Source organism: Rutilus rutilus (genome assembly GCF_951802725.1).
Source record: "Rutilus rutilus genome assembly, chromosome: 1".
Lineage (NCBI taxonomy): Eukaryota > Metazoa > Chordata > Actinopteri > Cypriniformes > Leuciscidae > Rutilus > Rutilus rutilus.
The window spans coordinates 56,374,895-56,393,267 of NC_140209.1; the positions used below are offsets into that span (position 1 = coordinate 56,374,895).

General features: G+C 37.4%; 1 protein-coding gene across 1 annotated transcript in view; it reads left to right on the forward strand.

Moving 5' to 3' along the window:
- The window catches only part of tom1l2a (target of myb1 like 2 membrane trafficking protein a), a 48,086-nt gene extending 29,713 nt beyond the window's left edge, over positions 1-18,373 (forward strand). The window contains exons 8-14 of the mRNA XM_084405852.1: positions 382-515; positions 724-766; positions 2,005-2,197; positions 2,738-2,855; positions 3,253-3,328; positions 13,630-13,681; positions 14,937-18,373. Coding sequence (XP_084261978.1) covers positions 382-515; positions 724-766; positions 2,005-2,197; positions 2,738-2,855; positions 3,253-3,328; positions 13,630-13,681; positions 14,937-15,085 — 765 coding nt within the window. The 3' untranslated portion in view covers positions 15,086-18,373. The remainder of the gene's footprint in view (positions 1-381; positions 516-723; positions 767-2,004; positions 2,198-2,737; positions 2,856-3,252; positions 3,329-13,629; positions 13,682-14,936) is intronic.

Consider the following 18,373-nt stretch of genomic DNA (forward strand, 5'->3'; position numbering starts at 1 on the left):
TTTACCAGGGCTCTGAACTGGTTCAAGGAACGAAAAACGAACAACGGAAACAAACGAAAATTAATTAAGAGCAATGATTATCCCATTTAATTTTACATTTATTCATGCCATTTCTAAAGTGAGGCATGTTGCAGAAAAGTTACTCTCACAGAACTTTATCACGCTTCTGAAAAGTAAATGATGAGAGAAATGTCATTTTAATACTTACTCAAGAATCCACATGCCACCACAAGGGGGTGTAACAACACAATATACCTCATTTAGCCTAATGCACGTCTATGAACCCGTGCTTTATATATTTTTTTGGGGTTGGTTCTTTCTGTACTCGTCTAGTTTAATGTTCCATAATGCATTTCATGTATTCATGTAATGCATTCTCAGGAGCTGAACCGGACATGTCGAGCCATGCAGCACAGGATAGTGGAGCTCATCTCTCGCGTGTCTAACGAAGAGGTCACCGAAGAGCTGCTACACGCCAACGATGATTTAAACAACATCTTCCTGCGCTACGAGAGGTGAGCAGAGGTGTCCGTCACTCAAAAGTTTCCCTCATCAGCCTTTATCTGACAGTCGAGGCTGACACACAACTCTGCAGTCAGCCTTTGATTTCACTCGCTTTGCTTTAGAGCAGAGCGCACAGGGTCTGAAAACACATTAGCATTTCTTTCATCTCCATCTTGACGAGTGTTTTTGATATTTCACCAGAGCTCTGTGTTCTAACAGGTACGAGAGATACAGGCTGGGCAGAGCAGCTCAAAACAATGGGGTGAGTTTGACACCGCAGGACTGCTTTCAGCATCGTTTTTGAATATTGTTTCTTGTAGGGTACATGTATGCCTTGTGGTAATATTTGTCTGTTAAGCGCCTGCTCATGTGTTTTTTGTTTTATTTTATTGTTTGCATGATGCTTAGCTGAGAGAGGCAAGTATGACGCATCGCTGTCATGTAGAAAGTGTCCTGCGTCGTCATCACATCTCTAGAGCTCTAGACCCTAGAAATAAAAATATGATTTCATGTTGTCTTCTGTTTCCTATCTTTTACACACACATTATAGGCCTTAGTTCTGTTGCAACTAATAATAAAAAAAAGATCTCAAACTCTTCAAAAAATGTGTGAATTTGGCTGTTTATTATTATGCATTTAAAATAATCCATGAATTTGTTTAAAAATGTTAAATTAGTAAATATTTAAATTATTTAAATTTGTTAGACTTGAATTCTTAAAACATGATTTTTACTTTTAATTAATGTAAATATGATAATATAGGCAACAAGCATGTATATAAAATATACAATAGTAAAATAGTATGTAATAATACATAATATTAATTATAAATGGTTTCATTATAAGCAAAAAAAATACATGCTTAAGTTTTATTATTATACTTGCATAACCAATATAACTTAAGTATAATAATATACCTTAAGCATGTATTCTTTAATTTTATTTGTATATATATATATGTGTGTGTGTGTGTGTGTGTGTATATGTGTATGTATATATATATGTGTGTGTATATATTTGTATATATATATATATATATATATATATATATATATATATATATATGTATATGTGTGTGTGTATATATTTGTATGTATGCTTAAGGTATACATTTTATAATTTCTATAATTTATTATAATTTAATAAGTTATCATTTATTCATAAGTTTAATAATCTTTTCTACCAACTATTTATATATTAATCTAAATTACTTGAACATAATGCAGTGTCCCTGAAAAATTTAAATGCAATGGTATTCAAAAACTTCTCTTCTCTTCTCTTCTCTTCTCTTCTCTTCTCTTCTCTTCTCTTCTCTTCTCTTCTCTTCTCTTCTCTTCTCTTCTCTTCTCTTCTCTTCTCTTCTCTTCTCTTCTCTTCTCTTCTCTTCTCAATTAAGCCGAATTTAATTATCCTTATGGTGCGAATTAATTTATTATGCCAGTGTATATAATAGGTAATGCTGATTGTTAATGTAGATAAGTGTGTGTTGTGAATGCACAGGTCCTGAATGAGGCTTCAGAGGAAGACAATCTCATAGATCTGGGTCCTGGTTCTCCAGCAGTGGTCAGTCCTCGGGCCAGCGCTACACCCTCTCATACGCCCGCATCCACCCTTCAGCCTCCTCCTTCTGCTTCTGCTCCTGCTCCTGCTCCTGCAAACACAGCCTCCCTCTCCACACAGCTGGCAGGACTTGGTGAGGATCTCAAACACTTCTGCATAAGGATTTTTTCAAAATCATATTGATAAAAGTATGCTAGCACTTTATTTGGTAACTTTATTTTACAGTGTCCTTGTTACATATGCCACATGTACTAACCGTAGTAAATTATGCATAATTACATGCAACTAACCATCGACCAAATCCTAATCCTACCCTAACCCTAGGGTAAGTACATGTAGTTGCTTAATATTACTCAGTACTTAAATATATAATTACACTGTAACAATGACACCTTAAAATAAAGTGTAACCCTTTATAGTGCTGTTCCACATGTACATACTATGTACTTATAGTAATTACAATAACTAGGTACTAACCCTGAACCTACCCCTAAACTTAACCGTAACCCATGTAGTTTCCTTATATTACCCAGTACTTTCTTAGGTAAGTACACTGAGAGTACACATAAGGTCACGTACTGTAAAATAAAGTGCAAACGAAAAGTATTTAACATGTTAGTTTTATTCCTCTATGAAACTTTAAGTTGACTTTAAGATGATTTCCTCCTGGTAGATGTGAGCGCAGACAGCGTCAGCGGCACTCTCAGCTCTCTGACCGTTCACAACCCTCAGGATGACTTTGACATGTTCGCCCACACCAGGTCCAGCTCTCTGGCTGACCAGCGCAAAAAGTGAGTGTCCACTACTATGACTATAGAGCTTATGAACCAGAGAAACAAGCGCACAGCCACCTTTACAATTGTGTCTTTGAACTTCAGTTTTTGCTGTATTTCTGTATATTTCTATGGCATCGCTGTTGAAGAGTGATTAGCTCGTGAGGTGGATTTACTTATTGTAGAGGTAACAAAAGTTATCAAGAGCATTGTAATGTTTGATGCGGATGTCATAACAAATGTCAGCAGACCGGGAAGATTTAAAACCGAGCGGTTCATTCATAAACCGTAAGATCTGTGGAAATACGAACCGGATTGAACACAATGAGGCCAGTGCTGAAAAGGGGCGGGGCTACATAAGGTCGATACCATATTAAAAATCAACTCTAAACTATTGTCTTTGCTTGTTTTTCAGTGTTATATACGAGGAACCTCAGGCTCTGGTTAGCCTGGCGTCTGCTTTAGACATCAGACAGCAAAATGCCACTGGGGTGAGTTTCCTAAAGCATGTTGTTTCTCTGTACTTTCATAGTGATGAAGGGTTTGGGTTTTGTGTGTTTCTGATCACTCAGTTCTTACATGTTATCACTTTTAGGCCCTGTTTACACCTGGTATTAAGATGTGGATCGGATCACATGTGGACGACACTAAATACAAGTGTAAACTGGGTCTAAAACGTTTTGAGCTTGTCCACTTTCGATCACTTCCAGAGGTAGTTGAAAACGCATTCCCCTGCATTGCTTTCATAGTGTAAACGCTCATGTGGTCGAATGTTTAAACAGCCACTAAAGACCGTCTTCAGACTGAATGCGCGAACATTAAGGGAAGCGCGCTAGCCGGACGGGATTTAAACTTTGACGACTGAAGACCCAAGTTTGGTTTGAAGATGAAAAACGCACTGTTTCTCTCACCATTCCTGATTTGTAACACACACTCACAGTGTGATCTTGTGTCTGTCAGAGCAGAAACGAAAGCTGTTGCTCTCTGTGTTTCCGTGTGTGTTCATATGTGAATTGCGCAAGCTTATTTTGTCCATTAGATTAAAAGATCTGAAAAAGCCCATAGATTTACCGACCCATAGACCCTCCTCTAAAATGAAATCAGGACAGAAGTGGTCAAAAGTGGACAAAAGAGATGGATTAAAACACCAGGTGTAAACGGGAACATGTCTCCCCGTCTACTTGTGATCCGATCAACCAAAACAGACCTTTAGTGTGCTGAAGACCTCACTGTTTCTCAGAAGATGGGAAATCGCACTCGTCTTGAATGGCAAATAGAGTGGTGCAGGGATGATGTATTTTTGTAAACCAACCCAGTTGTTAGCATCACACTAGTTCCCACGACAAAATCCCAATAGGATTTTTCTTTTGGATTACTGCCGAAAATAAGCTCTGTGACTAACAAAAGCTTATGACTCTAACAAGTTTTGTTCATCCTGATAATCTTCACAAATGAAGACAACTTTTATGAATATATGAAGCGTTTGCATGAGCACGATTATAAACACAATGAGGCTGTGAAAGCGACTGGTGAGGAGGCGAGTTTACCTGTTCGTCTGATGACGTTTCATTTCAACCTGTCTCCCATATAGACGCTTGTTAGCAACTGCCTTTTACAAGACAAATAAAAGCTTTAAAACAGTCGCGAAAGTGCACGTGTTACTGATGCATTTTATGTCATCGAATAAAACGTCACAATATCTTAAGCTTGTGTTCACTACAGACCTTTTTTCAGGCATTTCACCAAAAAAAACATCAATAAACCCATTGACTTCAGGAAGTGCTAAAATGCTAACTCGTTTTCTGGGTTTTGGCCTACCATAATATGTCCCCCCTGCAGCACTGTGACACATTTATAGTCCTCTAACTTTGCATGTCATTCATAGTCTCTTTTAGCATAAAAATGCTCCTGTTGTTGCTGACTCATATTGACACTACGAAGCCTCTGTGCCAAAACACAAAATTACATAATCACAATTAGTCTTCAACATGCCACAGCTTGTTAATGCCCAAATTGGACTGGAGAAGTGCTGGCAGATTAGCTTGGGTTTGGTTCGGCTGAAAATAGCTGTGTGCACAAGAGCGCATTGTTATAGAAATTCTTTACAAATACCACTACAGTTACTGTTGCTATAGTAAAACTGCGATGTTTGGTATTAGCCACCATTAAGCTTAATGGCAGAAAATGCTGAAAGCATCTAACACAGTTTAAGGGTCAATGACAAATAAGATAGACCACGATACAGAAAAGAAAAACCCTTTTAAAATGAATGTCAAGTTCTTTAGAAATGAACTCTTTTAATTCATGTTGCTTTGATATGGTTTAAAAAAAGAAAAGAAAAGACTTTTAAACCATTTTCAAGAAAAGTTTACATTTAATTACTATACAAATGGGATTTGGAATCATGTTTTCCTTACACCTTGAATACACAACGAAGTGTACTACGCATCTTAATCATTATTTATTAAAAAATAAAGGTAAAGTTAAAAATGAAGGTTTTAAATATTTTTTTTAATTCCATGAATTAGTAATTCATTCAAGTTTTTTGGTAGTCACACTATATTATTGAAAGGCTAAATTATCTGGATCTCTTTGAAATAATTTCCTGGGGTTTTTTCCCTGCATGTTCAAATCTTTTGAAGTTCAAGTAATTTCAAGTTTTTTCAATTATTAATAATCAGTGAAGCAGGTTTTTTTTTTTTTTTTTATATATATACATAATGATTAAGGCATACTAAAATCTTTACTATAATCTTTCAAGAATTTCATTCTTTTAATGAGCCTTTTTTCATGATGTTGTAGAGTGCATTAGTGCCCTCCCCCTTTTTTAGCGGCGCTGATTATGGACATATTTTTCCATTCATTTCTCCCATAGTGATTTCAAAAGTCTTTGTTAAAGCATTATAAGCCACGAACCAAACCAACCAGCTACAGGGTGAATCATAACAGTGCAAACTTTGATTTAAAGCAAAGAAGTATTTGAAAATATAAAGGTACAAGACTGTGTACTGTGAGGGAAAGAACTACAATCCCATGAAGCTTTGCGAAAAGCATAATTGAATTAAAAACGATGAAAAATTTCGAACTACTCTGGGAGACCGACTCGATTACATCATTCGCAGTGCTTTATTGGAGTGGAGATCTATTGATGCGTTTTGCTTGTCACTGCTCTCTGATTGGTTGAATTTCCTGTACAGCATCATGGGTAATGTAGTTTTTTATCACGAATCCTGCTGTTCAACACGATTATGTAAAAACTAAGTCGATTTACAGCTTAGTAGCTCACAGTAGGGCTGTCTTTAAAGGTTTGCAAGTTATCGTTAAAAAAATATGATTTTCCTATGGAGAAAATTAATGGAGTTTTTGCTTCCAGAACCCAAACTGTTACACTCTTTAACAACAGATCACCCTTGAACTTAATATAAAGAAGCATTATGAAATCTTCAAGAGTGCGATTAGGAAATCAATTTTAGACTGATTGGATCTCTTGTACCAGACATACTTTGTGTTGAAATCGACCAAGGTTACATAACAGTCGTGGATTAGAGGTGCAATGAATAGCGATCAGCCCATGGGTCAAAGTTTACACTTCTTTCTCCTCTCTCTTTTTGTTTGTTTTCCCACTCCATCTACCTCAGTTCATTGACTCAGAGTTACATTTCTCTTGCCTTAAACGACACCCGCTTCAGTTCTCCTGAAGATGGAGGTGGCCACATGTCTCTGTGCTTGTTTTGGGGTGGGTGCTTTGCTCTTCTTCACATGTGTACGGTGTTTTCTGTTGTTGATTTAGCCGAATGTAAAAGGTCCTAACGCTGAGTTGGAGCCCATAGACAGCTGGCTCATTACCCAAGGAATGGTGAGGATTTCACCAGAACCACTGTCCCCTCATGTCCACTCAGCCCTGACCTCAGTCTCATCCCTTACACCTCCCACCTCCACTAAAACTCACCCACAGTAAAAGGGAGAGCCGCTCTCTCAAAAGCCTGATTTGATTTGCGGAGGAGCCGACTTGAAATGTGTTAAGAGATCAACCAAAAGTTAAAATTCTGTCTTTATTTTCTCCCTCATTCCAAACTTCCATGCTGTTTTTTCCATGGAAGCAGCTCTTTCTGTACAACGAGAGTTTATAGTGACCACAAAAGCAAAATAGACCACTTTTATGGTGTTTTTTCTTTTCGTTTCGTTGTATGGAAAGAGCCTTAATGGTCAGCATCTCTGATCTCTAATAACTCTTCTATGGTTCCAGGGCCATTTCTGGGCTCTTCTCTTTGCTCTGTCCCTTTTACTGTGAATCACCTCATCTCCTCATTTCCGTCACAAGTAGGAAACACCAATGCTGCTGCATCCGAAATCGAATACTTCCCTACTATGTGGAGGAAAAAAAAGTGCACGGCAAAACAGTAGTATGTCTAAATAGATAGTATTCGACAGTAGGCGAAAAGTACCCGGATCAGCTACTACTTCCTGAAGTGTGTATTCATTGGACACTTTACTGTCCCATGAGGCTACAGGAGAGGATTTATGAATAGAAGTGAGCCGACACTGGTAGGTCACATGACAGTAACAGCATTTCGGATGTAGTACGTCCGAATTTCATTCATACTACCCATATTCATACTAGAGCGTACTTTTTTTTTAAGTCACAAAGTATATTCAAATTCAAATGTAGTACATATTCAGAAAGTATGTGATTTTGGACGCAGCACTACTTTTTTCAGGGGAAAAGCAGTAGAATTCATCTTCACACACTAGCTAGACCCTGGACTCTAACATGAATTAACACGATCATAATCTCCCCTCGGCTCGTGGAAGGTTCTGGATCTCCAAACTCCAAACTTAAGGCTTGGAGTTTCAAGAAACGTTCACACCTGACAGAGATTTGCAGGAAGAAAGTCCCCAGAAGTCATTCTTTTTCATTCACTACGTTTACATGTGCACCGATAATGTGATTATTCCCAATAATCAGAGTATGGACTTTATCACAATAAAGCAAACACATGCAATTTTCATTATTCTGATTATTCATCAAGAATTGTGGTTATTTTTATTTAAATACCCCAATGCACAACTCGCATACAGGTGTGTTACTGGCCACTGTTTTAATCTACTTGCGTCAAATGCAAAACACATTTCTATGGACGTATTGGATTTTTGCAGTGACGCACCTAAAATCTCTTCATTTAGTTGTTTTCGATCATCAATATACTGTATTATATTCGTCGCGCAACATCGTCAACATGAACTCAGACCCCAAAAATGTGATGCCATTTACGTTTACAAATCTGCACGTGAAAATGTAATTCGTGTACGTAGATGCACTCTTTGATCCAAGTGGAAGAGGTGCAATTAAAATGTTTACATGCCTGTTTATTACGATTAAAAATGCCATACGCCTCATATATTACTGAAGTCACGTGAAGGCCAAGTATGGCAACCCATACTCTAAATTTGTCCTCTGCATTTAACCCATCCAAGTTAGTGCACACACATTAGGAGCAGTGAAAACACACACACACCGCAAACCGTGAGCACAGCCGGCGCCCGGGGAGCGATTGGGGGTCAAGGGCACCTCTCCTGCCGGTATTGAGAATCAAACCCGCGACCTTCGGGTTACAAGCCTGACTCTCTAACCATTAGAACACAACTGCCCCCAATTATGGTTACAGCAATTATGAGCTTATTCGCATCAATTTGATTGAAGTACGGTAAAGTTTAATCACAATAATGCCTTAATCTCACTATAATCGCATTATGAGGGTGCATGAAAAAGTAGTCAATGAGAGCTGCTGATCCGAGGTAACAGGAGCAGCTGTGGCTGTTGGCGATGCATTGTGGGCGCATCCAGTGACGCAGCAAAGTTGAACATTATGCTAATGAGCTGCAACACGATCTGATGACTACCAATAGGAATTAAGGAGATCCTGCACTCTTTCCCCTCAAGAATCACCCCATTTGTGATCAGATTTGCCAAATTGTGAAGCCCATCAATAACTTTAGGGCATCCAGCATTATGAACACTTACTTTCACCAAAAATACACTAGTAAGATTTTTACTAAGAAAAAAACCCTAAGATTTTTAATATTCTTTTATGATTACCAAGGCTGCATTTATTTAAAACAGTAAAAACAGTAATGTTGTGAAATATTACAATTTATAAATAAAAAAATATGTTTTAAAATGTAATTATTCCTGTGATCAAAGCTGAATTTTCAGCATTTTACTCCAGTCTTCAGTGTCACATGATCCTTCTTATACGATGATTTGATGCTCGACATTTCTTATTATTATTATCAATGATGAAAGCAGTGATACGTTTTTTTTTTCAGGATTCTTTGATGAATAGAAAGTTCAAATTACAGCATTTATTTGGAATGGTAAAGACATTTATAATGTTTTCTGTCACTTTTGATACATTTCTATGCATCCTTGCTGAATACAAAAGTATTAATTTCTTTAAAAAAAAAAATCTTACAGACCTTAAACTTTTGAACAGTACTGAATATCCACTCGTAAAATCGCTGTCAGTGTGAATGGGCTTTACACTGTCCACGGTCCTCGCCTATAGAAGATCCGGTCAGAGCCTTTCCTTCATAATCTTCATCATCACTACTATTAAAACAACCCACTTCACCTATTAATTTACATCATTCTAAGCTGTTCTGTTCTAACAGATTTATCTTAACCAAAAAAAAAAAAAAAAAAAAATATTGTAATATTATATATCACCTCTTCATTCTCTATTATTACTGTTTCCTCATGTTATGATACACTTTGAAATACACTAATGGATGAATGGGAATTATGTAGTGACACATTTTTTTTATTTAATTTTACTCTTTGTCTAGAGTCCAGATTTTGCACACACTTTTTCGCACACTTTATTCTCTCGACCAACTTCATGAGGAACATCCTGAGATGGATTTGAAACATTATTGAAGGAGTTCACATGTATACTGGCTACTTCTCTTTCTCTACCTATCAAAAAAAAAACAAAAAAAAAAACATAAATTTTAGTTTTGTAAAGAAATTCATTCATTGGCACAATTTAAATTTGTCCACAAGACTAATTTATTATTTGTGTCCAAACTTTGGACTGGTAGTATTTAAAGTGCCCCTATTATGCTTTTTTCTTTCTTTTTTTTAAAGATATTGTCTTTCATGTAGTGTGTAATATAGCTGTTTGTGAGTGTAAAAGATCTGCAAAGTTTCAAAGATCAAAGTGCACGACAAATAAAGCTAGTCTCCCAAAAGAAAACGATTCTGAACTGCCTGAAACAAGTCCTCAGTAATTCAGTCTTGCTTAATAAACGGTTTGTAACACATTTGAATAATGCCAGCCTATGGTCTTTATTGGCTGCCGACGAACAACGTCTACTTTCACCCTCAAACACTAGTTGTTGCTGAGGCCTGGAAGAGATTTGGTTCGTGTTGTCGACATGTCGAGAAGACGCTGTTTTCTGCACTGCAAATCCACATTACTGCACTTCTAAAGGATGAGGACTCAGGCTAGAATTGATGCGGTAAAACCAACGCCATTGTTACTGTTCGTATCACTGTGATACAAGTGCTGAGGAAGATCCAAAGCTGAATTTCAGATTTGGTTATGGGAGTTTAGTTTCCGACATGTGGTGTAAATGGTAGACCAATCACAACAGACTGGGTCATCTGACCAATCAGAGCAGAGTAGACCAATCACACCAGACTGAACCTTATGACCAATCAGAGCAGAATAGACCAATCACACCAGACTGAACCATCTGACCAATCAGAGCAGAATAGACCAATCACACCAGACTGGGTCATCTGACCAATCAGAGCAGAGAAGACCAATCACACCAGACTGAACCATCTGACCAATCAGAGCAGAGAAGACCAATCACACCAGACTGAACATCTGACCAATCACAACAGACTGGGTCATCTGACCAATTAGAGCAGAGTAGACAAATCACACCAGACTGGGTCATCTGACCAATCAGAGCAGAGTAGACCAATCACACCAGACTGGGTCATCTGACCAATCAGAGCAGAGTAGACCAATCACAACAGAGTGGGCTCTCAGAAAGGAAAGGTTTAGAGAGACTGAATCCTTTATCGAACCATTTCAGACACTGATAGAAAAGAGGTGATGCTGCAATGTATATAATTTGAAAATTAAAGTTTTTTTGTTGTTGTTGTTGGTTGGGTGCACCTATTGTAGGAGACCTTCAAAACAAAATTAGGAACATTTAAAATAGCATAATAGGGACAATTTAAATGCTCTTCAATAAAGGCCGTCCTTTTCTGATTCTTGATCTCAACAAATACAGTAGAAGAAATGTCACTGCAAACTTCTTGTGGCTGTAATATTTGATTGCGCAATAAAGCATGCAATGTGCGAAAAGTCCAACAAACAGAGCCCTGTAGGGGGAGCCCTTGTGCCGCTGCTCTGAAGTTGATGTTAAAAAAAGCAACCATCTCTTTCATCATAATCCTATATTTCTATGGATAAAAGGCTAGTCTTATAGTCGTTCTGACGCACACATCACTGCATCTTTCCTTCAGTGTCCTTTCATTTTTCACTCTCACAGCATGTTGCTCCAGCTCTATGTGCAAGCCGTGTGTGTGTGTGTGCGCAAGTGTGTGTGTGTGTGTGTGTGAGGCGTGTGGCTCTCTTTGGCATTGATTGCATTTTTCTGTTGTTGTTGTTTTCCTCTCAGACCTTCTGGTGATTTTATTGTTTGTGTTTTTGTTTGTTCGGGATGTTTTTCGTTCTTTTGTGGCTTTCGGGGTCTTTGGTTTGTCCGTGGCTTTGCTCCATAGATCCCCGTACCGCAGTCCTCTGTCATGGATGACATTGAGGAGTGGCTCTGTGCCGATGTGGTGAGACTTCTTTACCTTGATTTCATTCTCTCTGTTTTTGTTTCCATGGTAACACCATGTCATCTTACTCACTTTCATTTATCCAAGTCCTTTTTGTTCTATTTTTGGATTTTTTTCCTCCCTACCTCAGTAGTACTAATCATTCATTTCCACCAATCATGTTGTCGGTCTACCATATGCCACCCATTCACATGATACTAATGAACATTAACTAGGGATAAATTATTACCAATTTAAGATGTCAGTTAACGTGTGTTGGTGGTGTTGGAGCGTCTTCAGATGCAGATGAGAGTGATGCCGTTGAATGTTGCAGTTCACTGGTGACGGATGCTTTCGTTCATCTGTTGGTTATTGTGTTGTGTTTGTACTGATATTCAAATAATTGTCATTAAATGTCATGTGATATATGTCCATTGAACAGAGTTGGGAAAGTTACTTTGACGAAATCTACAGGTATTCAGAACAGAGAAACAACTGAGCAATGTAGCCAATACCAATTTATTGATAACCTACAGAATTCTGAATATAACTTACAGAAGTCTACCAACAGACCTGCAGAAATGAAATAAAAATGTGGACAATATTAACTCAAAATTCATATACATCTTCGAAATGTTCAAAAACAGTTACATTTACCATCGCATTTACTGACAAAACTGAGACCGTTAGTTTCAAAATGGCCAAATAATTGATTTAATTGGCCTAGTTTTTGAAAGAGTAGTTAGCAATACTACAAGTTACTACTATGAAGATATTTAAGCGGACATTTGGCTTTGGGTAATTGTTAGATAAGAGTATATAACTATAAAATATACATAAGATTGTTTAAAAAACAGCTGGATTTTTCAGGGTTTTTTCAGGATTTCCTGGGGCAAAATCAGTCTTCAGTATAAAAAAGTGAACAACAAAGTAACACATTACATAGAAAAATTGGCGTCTATTTTTTTGCATTAACGCTCTTAAGGGCCAGATTTACTAACTTTTTTCGCCAGCGCAAACCCTCTTTTAGCATTAAAAAACTAGTTGTTAGTGTAGAGCAGAATGAAAAATATATATATATAAAAAAAAAAATTTCAGAAAGCCAGCAAAGATCACTGAAGCTGTCAATTACTTGAGTTCAATGCGAGATACACAAAGCTGAACTCTTGCGAGAACTCCCGTTATAATCAATGAAAGGATTGGCTACAAAACTCAACGCTGACAAAAAAAAAAAAAAAAAAAATTGTAAATAGAAGCCTTTGATGCTCTTCACAGTCAGAGTGCTAACTCAAGCTATCAGCAGGTACCGTTACTGCAGAACATTAAATGATCAAATGAATCTTTGGCAGGACCAAGATTCATATTAATGGCCACCAAAATATTTGACGATGCTGGAAAAATCCTGATAATCAAACTTGAACACATACCCCAGACAGCAACATAGTGTCGGCCCAGATCCGGCCCACATCTGGTACACGTTGATTCCACATCTGGGCCGACACTATGAAGTTAAAGGGATAGTTCAACCTAAAATTAAAATTAAGTCATAATAAATAACATTGATTTCCCCAATCTTCTTCTTATAGGCCATTATAGGAGAATGTTTGGTCATATTACACTTCTGATTTGTTGTAAATATTAGCATGTTAATGAAAAGGCTAGATTATTTCAAAAACAGCTGAGCGACGATCACACTGAATTTTAATGAATGTCAAGTTAGCGTCATTACGTTCAGTCAGTTTCTCCCCAACACTGATCTGTCGTCATAAATAATGTGGAAAATGCATACACATGTACTTTGTTTATAATAACGTCATGTTGTGAACTGGTTTTATTGCTGAATGGTAAGTAGTTGTTCAACTTGTTCATTCTGTGTTTGTGGCACAATGTGGTGTACAAATAAATGGTCTGACATGTAAATAATGTTGTTCTGTTTGTTTTCTGAAACAGAAAGGTGAAGAAGAGCCAGAAGAAGAGCCAGAAGAAGGAGTCACGAGTGAAGGTACAGTACAAAAGCTTAACGTTCGGATTGTAACTGTAAAAGTCTAGCCTTGCATATTTTTCACGTTTCACTCGGAAACACTCGGTTTCCTTATTACGGAAACAGAAATTGTGTTGGAAATGCCGTTTCAAATTGACCAGTTGTAGAAAAACCTGTTTTACACAATCTACTGCATGCCTTCTGTCGTGCGATTGATAGGTTATTATTGTTAAGCAAGAAAAAGGCCTTTTAGTATCATAGTAAAACGTCTCCCTTCAGGTCGTGGTTCACGTGTCTTTTTGATGTGAAATCTCTACTGATTTCTATAATGTGAAAGTAAGAATTACTTTTATATCGTTAGCACTATTTCATGATGAACACTTACTGGACTGAAGCAACCTAGGTTTACTTGATTATCCTTTTTTTTTTTTTTTTTTTTGAAAAATCTTGTTAAAATGTGATTATCAAATATGATCCATCAGGCTCTTGAATGCTCATCATCATTATATTGGATTGCATTATATGTTTAATACAAAACACCTCACTTCGGTAGCCGTTGTTTTTTTATGCTCTTGTGAAGTCAGTCACTAATTCCGCCTTCTCGCCTAAAGATGGCAAGCGATGATTGGCCGGGAATCAACGGTGTAATCTGACGTGTTTCTTGTCCGCGACACAACAAGAATTTAGGAGGCAAAATCACATAATCTGAGCAGACAAAAGGTCTCGTTGATTTACATTACATTTCATCTTACTTTTTGGTCATAGAAGAATCAGCAACTGCACCAAATTGCGTATTTTTGCTCAGTTTGGGTGTCTGAATAAAACGAGTATGAGCTCCGTATTCTCACTGTATCATCCTATATGAGCCTGATGGATCAAATATGATAATAAACAGTTCCATTTAAAGGGTTAGTTCACCCAAAAATGAAAATTCATGTCATTAATTACTCACCGTCAGACTTTCGTTGATCTTCAAAACACAAATGAAGATCTTTTTAATGAAATCTGTAATCTGTTAATCATATAAAGCTATCACGTCTCTTCAGAAAATATGGACAAAACCGCTCAATTCATATGAGTTTATGAACTTTTTGAAGCGTCAAAGTGGTAGTTGCATAGACTGTCAGTGGAGGGACAGAAATCTCTCTGATTTCATCAAAAAGATTTGTGTTTTGAAGATGAACGAAAGTTTTATGGGTTTGAAACAACATAATTTTCAGTTTTGGGGTGAACTTTCCCTTTAAAGGCACCCATTGTTTTCCTGGTGTCTCTTCAGAGTTCGACAAGTTCTTAGCGGAGCGGGCCAAAGCTGCAGACAAGGCTTTACCGTCGGCCGCTGGTGGAGAGACCAGGCCTCCCGTCAGCGTGTCTAGCAGCAGCCGCAAGAAGACCGAACAGACGGAGGACAATCTCTTTGCCCTGTAGACCACTGACGGTTCAGCCCAGTGACCGCAACCATATTCCCTCCAACTTCCAAACGCTTGCTGTACTTAACACACCTACTGATGTTACACGGCAGCAAGGCTTCTGTCTAACATCCCCCTTCTGATAGAGCACTGTGAGAATCCTGCTTCAGTACTGCTTTAACCACAACCTGTAAGCTGAACGGCGCGATCAAGCGATGGCTTAAGCCAACATGTAGCCGAAATAAGTCTCTATAGAGAGCTCATTCATTTCGATTAACAGATGTGCAGTCGAATAGAGCTGTTTGCTTTCGTATTTATTGTTCAGTAAATTAATGAACTAATGGTCTTAAAGATGGCCAGTCCATGAGGTTGAGGTTGAGGTTTCGTGTGGTGCATCCGTTCTTTTGTAGGGCTGAGTCAACTATGGATTGTGACTCAATCTGTCCCTGTGGTAAATAGAGCAGGAAAACATTAGATCTTAATCAGGCGTAGGAGCGCAGAGACAACCGTGCCAACGGTGCGCTGCTCGTGATTGGCTGTCTCGTGCTTATGAGGGTCTGGCGAGGGATAATGGCTACATTCTCGTAATCATCGTGTGCGAATTACCAAAGACAGAAGAATAAGCTTGATTTCCATCGATTTGTTCAAATACGTTGAGGTTGTCTAAGCCGTTATAGACTGGTTTAAAGGCACTATTTTAGGGCATTTTAAAGGGATCTACAGAGCCCCGCACATGATTAAGCAAAGAAAAATTGTGTATCATGGACATTAATTAACAATTCGTTCTCATGACTTACTAATATGACAGAACGTTTTATAAATTCGTTCCCTCATTTTAAGTAAATTGTGCGCAAGATATAACAATTTGTTCCCTCAATTTACTAAATTGTGGCCACGTTGTAAAAATGTCTTCCCTTGCTTTAGTTAAATACATAAAAAACGAGGGAACGAATTAGTTGGCCACGATTTAGTAAATCATTGGAATGAATTCTCAATTCATGGCCACGATAATATATATATATATATATATATATATATATATATATATATATTTGTGTCTGCATGTCATGTGCGGGGCTCTGTATAGATCTGGGGCCTGATGTATAAACGTTGCGTATGCACAAAAAAGGCATTGAAATGCGTATACGCAATTTTCCACGCAAACCGGATTTATAAAACAAGCCGTAAATATGTGCACACCGTAGGGACACGTACACACTCTTTTACTGGTGCGAGTGAATTAATAAAGTAAACAGAATGATTTTTTAAAAAGTTTTTATTTTGATATAGACATTTAGGTTAAATATGCCACTCTCATTAATGGAGTTACGCAGTCATGAAATCATTATCCAGAAGTTACAATATTTTCGTATTAATTTAAATAGAAATAAAAAGTATTTTATATAAATTTGATTTAATGACTTTAAAACAAGACAAGGATACTGAATGGTTTTTAGTAATGTAATTGGCATTTATAGTCCGTTTCTGATATTTTCCTTATGTCTTAGCGTTACACATGGCATCAGGTGGATGGGAATATTCATATGGAAATGATATGCAGATGAGGATATGTATAGTAAAACTAGCTCCTTATATGGTTATTTCGATGGGGTGGAGACGCATGTACGCACAATCTTCCGCGGAATTTTGCGCAGGTTCCGGCCTACGCACACTTTTAGGACGAAATCTACGGAAAGTTTTATACGTGAGGCCCCAGGTGTCTACAGTGATACAAAAACATATGCATCTTAATTTTGATTATGATATATGATTTCCTGGAACAGGCTCATTTTAAAAAAAGAAAAAAGAAAGAGAAATCAAGAAAGGTGTGGGTCACATTTCATCCCAAAATCAAAAGAACTTGCTTTCTGCTTTGCTAGACCTAACCAAGAATTATATTCGCCTAATGGCTTTTGTAAAATATGTATCCATACGTATACATAAATGTGTATATACAGTAGGAAAGTGTGTGTATAGTACTAAAGATTTGTATTAACTTGGTGTAAATGTTTAAAGGTACACTATGTAACTTTTTGTTTTGTTTTGTTCAACATTAACAAAATTGACAATACATCAATCCTTCTTTCATAATGTGTTTTTGTCTTACCCCGATTCACTATTGCAAGCCTATTATAAGCGTTTATATTGTAGACCTAGTGGGATGGACTTTGTGTAAAATTGCGTACATGCTAGCAAAAAGAACGGGACAGCTCGTAATAAAACAAGAATCAACATCGGCTTGGCTTTTCAGAGATGGCGAGAACTGAGGCATTTGAAATGTAAAAGCGATGCGGAGATGTCGTTTTTATTACTCGACAGGTGAATAAGGTATTTTATTGAACAGATAAATTGGCTTATGTAGCTCTCTAACAGAGTTCATTATAAAGGGTATTGTGAAGGGTCGTTTCATCCACACAGTCACGCAGAGCCGAAGCACAACCAATGACAAAAACAATGTTCTTCCGCAAAATGCGCACAGTTTTGTTCTTTAACCACTAGAGGGCCAAAAAGTTACATAGTGCACCTTTAATTGCATCCCTCTTTTTTTTTTGAGATTCGTCATGAAATATTTTCCACGTGATTTGCAGGATCGCCGTGACTCTTCATTCCAGTCGCTAACAGCTGTACCGTACAGTTTTAATCATGCTAAATGTTGCACTGCTATCTTCCCAACAAAGTGAGGTTAATGTTTCAAGGAAGATGTTCACTTCAGTCTTACATGTTTATATAAAGTAACTGCAGCTAGATGCATTTTACAGTCAAAGACCTCAAATGTTAAACGACTAATGATGGGAAGGCAAGAGCTTGAACTTCGTTAACCGAACCTCCATCATTTCCCCTAAATCTGTCAAATCAGCAGTTAAAATGTGTGAAACACTGGAGGAGTGTGTATGTGCTTTACTTGAATTGAAGGTGTAAGTCACTGGCTTTGATTGAAAGGAAATTGCGGCATGTTCAGAGCAAAATCAATAAAGGCCAGATGAGTTTCTTAACCAAGGCCATTCGAGATGTATCTATGAACAGCATTAATTCACGTTAATCTGCAGTATCTATTTGTGATCTATTTCTGATTACTTGCGAGAAGGAAAGTGTGTAATATCTGCTTGTTCTTTCATCATTATTTGGATTAACTGCTTCAATGGATGTTGCCATCGTGTGACATTAAAAGTCTTAACTATTTTGATCATTTACCTCATAATGTCTTAAATGTATTTTAGAATAATGACATGTAATGAAGTTTCCTATTGCCAGATTTATTGTTTAATCCAAACTATTTTATTAAAGTGATTCATTTGCTTAATGCAAA